The sequence below is a fragment of the Malania oleifera genome, chromosome 13, assembly GCF_029873635.1.
Source record: "Malania oleifera isolate guangnan ecotype guangnan chromosome 13, ASM2987363v1, whole genome shotgun sequence".
In the NCBI taxonomy this organism is placed as follows: domain Eukaryota; kingdom Viridiplantae; phylum Streptophyta; class Magnoliopsida; order Santalales; family Ximeniaceae; genus Malania; species Malania oleifera.
The window spans coordinates 51,753,116-51,757,160 of record NC_080429.1 but is presented as its reverse complement, the minus strand read 5'-3'; the positions used below and the strand labels follow the sequence as shown (position 1 = coordinate 51,757,160).

Below are 4,045 nucleotides of genomic sequence, written 5' to 3'. Positions count from 1 at the left end.
ACATTTTTTTAAAATAAAATTCTGATTTTTGCTTCCTGTACAAACTTGGCTAGAATTTTATAAGGCGCTACAAGTGATTGGATTTCATAAGCTTTATGGTTTAATTTTTTAGTATTTTGGAACTGTATATAAGTAATCTCGTTTATCTCTTGAATAATAAACTTCAACTTTTTTATTATCGTGCTATGTGAAAACCCTAAATTCAACTAGTAAAAGATTAACTGCTTTGCCATTAATAATGAACTTATGTTTAAAATCTTTTCTACATAGAAGAGTTCGTAATAGTTTACGAAATTTTAAGGATAAAGAATCACCATCTAAAACCTCAAGAAAAACTAGAGTCCCTTTCAGTTGTGGGAAACAAAGTTCATTTTTTTAATTGTAGTTTTTAAAAGAATTTAAAAAAAATATCTAATTTATTTTTAAAATTTTGCTATATTTCCATCAGAAAAAAAAAAAAAAAAAAAGGCAGTAAAAGATTTTGGCACTGACATAGGTAAGAATTGTTCTATTCTTGGTTACCAAATTTTCCTTAACTTGGAAAAATGCCACCTTATTTTTGAATTTTCTAAATGAGTATAGCAAAGTTGGGTAGCATCTTTCAAAATTTTTTTTCTAAACTTTTTTCTTTAAAAAAATAAATCCTTTATTCTCCAGGTTTTTAAATACAACTATTAAAAAAATAAGCTGGGATTTTATTAATTCTTTGTAAAACTTTTTTTTTTAATTCTTCGCTGCACCTTTGCAAAACTAATTAAAAGATTGAAAATGATCCCACAACTAAACAGCCCTAGATATTTTCCACTCGAAATAAATACAAGAAATTGATTGTCGAGGAAGTGTGAACAGGCTATAGCAGACTCTTCATGTACTCAGCTTAATGGCTGCAAATGAAATAAATCGTTGCATTCTCAATATTCCGAAAACTTGAATAACCCTTGATTTAGCGTACTCTTCAATGAAAGGTAACTCTCAGAATATTAGATAAAAGATTAGAATTAAATCCCCATGCAGTTATCATATGTACGCAGCAAAATATGAAGAAAGACATTAACTTCTTTTACCCTTTGCGTAGAAAGAACATATATGCAGGTCTATTAAGAAGATGATCAAATTACTTTTGTCATCTGGAAGTACATATTGCATATTTATATAGATATCTTTGTAATTTACACTTTCTGATCTTTCAATTAGAATGATCCCGTTCAGCTGAGGCTAGAAACAAGTTATATGACCCAAGCGTTAAAGGTTAAAAACTAACAAATTAAGAAACTAAATCCCAATAGATTGAACTCCTTTCTAAAGCAACTGAGCTGTTTCCTCCAACGACATGCCAAAAAGAACTTCTTCTTGCCCTTCCAGAGCAGTTCCATCATCAAAGAGCCATTTCTCGAGCATGGAGAAAGGACCTTCTCGAGTCTCCTCCAACTTTGGCTTGCTCTCGTCTTGGAAGAGGCCAATTTCAGGAGTAAAATTCACGCCCTCATCGATTGACACAGACTGTGAAACGTCCGACGTGGAAGAGTTGAAACTAAATTGTGAGTCGAAAGCGGCCGTTCTTGTTGCGCTGAAAGCTCCTTCACTAGAACTCGAAACAGATGAGACCCAGTTGGTGGAAGAAGTTTGAGTGGAATTGGAGTTAACCTGGCCTGATTTCTGGGATGTTTTCATCCACCCTTCAAGCAATCGGGCTATGTTTTCAGCAGTATAGGCGTAAGTTGATGATTGGACTGGTCTTGTGTAAGACTGATAGTCAATGGTGGGTTTAGATTTGTCAGGTGAATAGTTTGATATATCCAACGACAAAGCCTCACATAATGCTTGTTTAGCCATGCGAATATCTGTTTGAAGCCTTCTCTCCCATTGGCCCTTTGGGTTTTGCTGTGATGGGATTGGTGAAAGCCTTCCTTGGTCATGGCCCTCAGAACCAATTTGAAGCTTTTTGAGCTTTTTCTTGAGATGAGTATTCCAATAATTTTTTATATCATTGTCTGTTCTCTGAGGAAGGTATGAGGCTATGGCAGCCCATCTGCATCCATAAATATAAGCAAATAAATAAAATAAAACCCACATAAAGAGCAAAATGATCAAACCCCACATCAACTAAGTATTAATGGATCACATAAAATATATTAATACAAAACTCTGAAGGGATTTGGAATTTAGCAAATTTACCTGTTTCCTAGAAGAGCTTGGAGGTGGATTATCATCTTCTCTTCGTGATCAGTGAAGTTACCACGTTTAATACCCGGCCTGAGATAGTTTGTCCATCTAAGCCTGCAACTTTTGCTGCATCTAAGCAAACCTAAAAAAATAAAAAAGAATTAAACCCAACCTTCAAGAAATAAATAAATAAGAGAAAAACTGAGCGCATGTGAACAGCAGCACATGCAATAAATAGATTGCCTTAATGATGAAACCAACCCCAACCAACTTGACTCCCCCACTCTTTCCGGCCCCTGGTTCTCTCTTTCCAAGAAAGGGAGTAAAATCGTATGAACAGAAATGATCAACTAGCAGCTATGCTTCAGGAACAGCTGTTTTCACAACAGATTTGCCGTAGCTAGAGGCAGACGAGATGGCGAGAGAGGTTCACATAATAAAAGCTTCATGATCATGATCATTAAGATTTCCTCTTTAATTCTTTCCAAGCTCTTTTTTAAAGGAGAAAAAAAAGGGAAAAAAGAAAAAGTACCTGTGTTGGTAGGTACTGCTCTCCAATTTCCCGGTCCATGTTCTTGAATGTAAGAAACCAAAATAATGTCTTCTTCGGGAGTCCATGGCCCTTTCTTCACACCAGTTTTGTCACAGCAAGGTGGTCTCCCCATTCTCTCCTATTCCGGAGATACTGTGGATCTCTCTCTCTCTCTCTCTCTCTCTCTCACACACACACACACACACACAGATCCCAGTAGCTAGGTTTGTTCTTAGAAATGCCAAGACAAGCGTCCAAGGCAAGGGTTTCTTAGTCTATATATAAAAAAATATATGGAGGAGATGCTGATGAGGTGTACGCTGACCAAGAGGGGGTAAACGGAGCTGCCTCCAAAGAGTCAAAACCGAACAGCAGTAGCATTTACTCATGGCTAGTAAAAGTCAGCTATGCTTAATGCTCTCCTTGTGCCTCACAGAACCGCGTCGCATTCAATAGATATATACTAGTGTGATTGCACCACGTAAACCCCAATTACAACATCCCATCCTCGAGAAGAACTGGAGCCCATTCACAATTCACTTGAGGTCATGATAACGATGTGTGAAATGTACAGATGGTTGTGACTATATTTCTCTTTGTATTTGTCTCTACTCTAATGTGTTTGCATGCCATTAACGAAAAGGCAGTAAAGAAATTTCTTGGTTTGAATTTGAGCGATCGAACTTTTCATAAATGAAAGTTTAAAAAATTGTACTTTCCTTAATGAACATTCAAAATCTTAATGAAAGTTTTCACTTCTCTTAAAAGAAAGTTCATTGAGGAAATGGGCACTAATTAATAATTTTGTCATAAGCATTACCTTAGTAACTTGAATATTAATTGTTTTATCTATTCAAGTTAAACGTATGTATCTCGTAATTGAACTTGTAACTATATGTTGACTAGGATGAAGCTTGCCCAAAAAATTCAAGGGAAGGGTATTTCATGGGTATCGAAGTTTGATTCACTTCTTATGCTTTTTACAACAAAATATAACTTAAGCAAATAAATTTCATTCTAATAAAGTGGTAGCAACTAGTACTGTTGCAAATGAGCAAATATTACATTCTACACTGAGCTTGTCCTAATAAAAGTTTGCTTGTAATGACCTGAAAAATAATGATATTTAAATAATTAAGAGAGAGGAAAAAAAAATTAAAAAGGGGGCATAACAAGTTCGCGTTCATCGACGACTTGTACTTTGGGCTTGTCGACGAGGGTATGCTTTGTCGATGAGAAGATACCGAGAGGATGTTTTGGGCGACTCTGAACTTTGTCGACGAGGAAGGGAGTTCGTTGAAAAGTTGTCTTCTTGACCTCATCAACGAGGTGACGTAACTCGTCGACGAA

At 35.9% G+C, this 4,045-nt stretch overlaps 1 protein-coding gene across 1 annotated transcript; it reads right to left on the bottom strand.

Annotated features, from left to right (window-relative positions):
- Positions 1-1,074: 1,074 nt before the first annotated feature.
- On the bottom strand, positions 1,075-2,958 carry LOC131146671 (myb-related protein 306-like). The gene is made up of 3 exons (XM_058096411.1): positions 2,696-2,958; positions 2,176-2,305; positions 1,075-2,029 (listed from the first exon to the last, which is right to left on the bottom strand). Exons 1-3 carry the CDS (start codon positions 2,826-2,828, stop codon positions 1,300-1,302), a joined length of 993 nt encoding a protein of 330 aa, XP_057952394.1. The 5' UTR covers positions 2,829-2,958; the 3' UTR covers positions 1,075-1,299.
- Between the last annotated feature and the right edge of the window lie 1,087 nt (positions 2,959-4,045).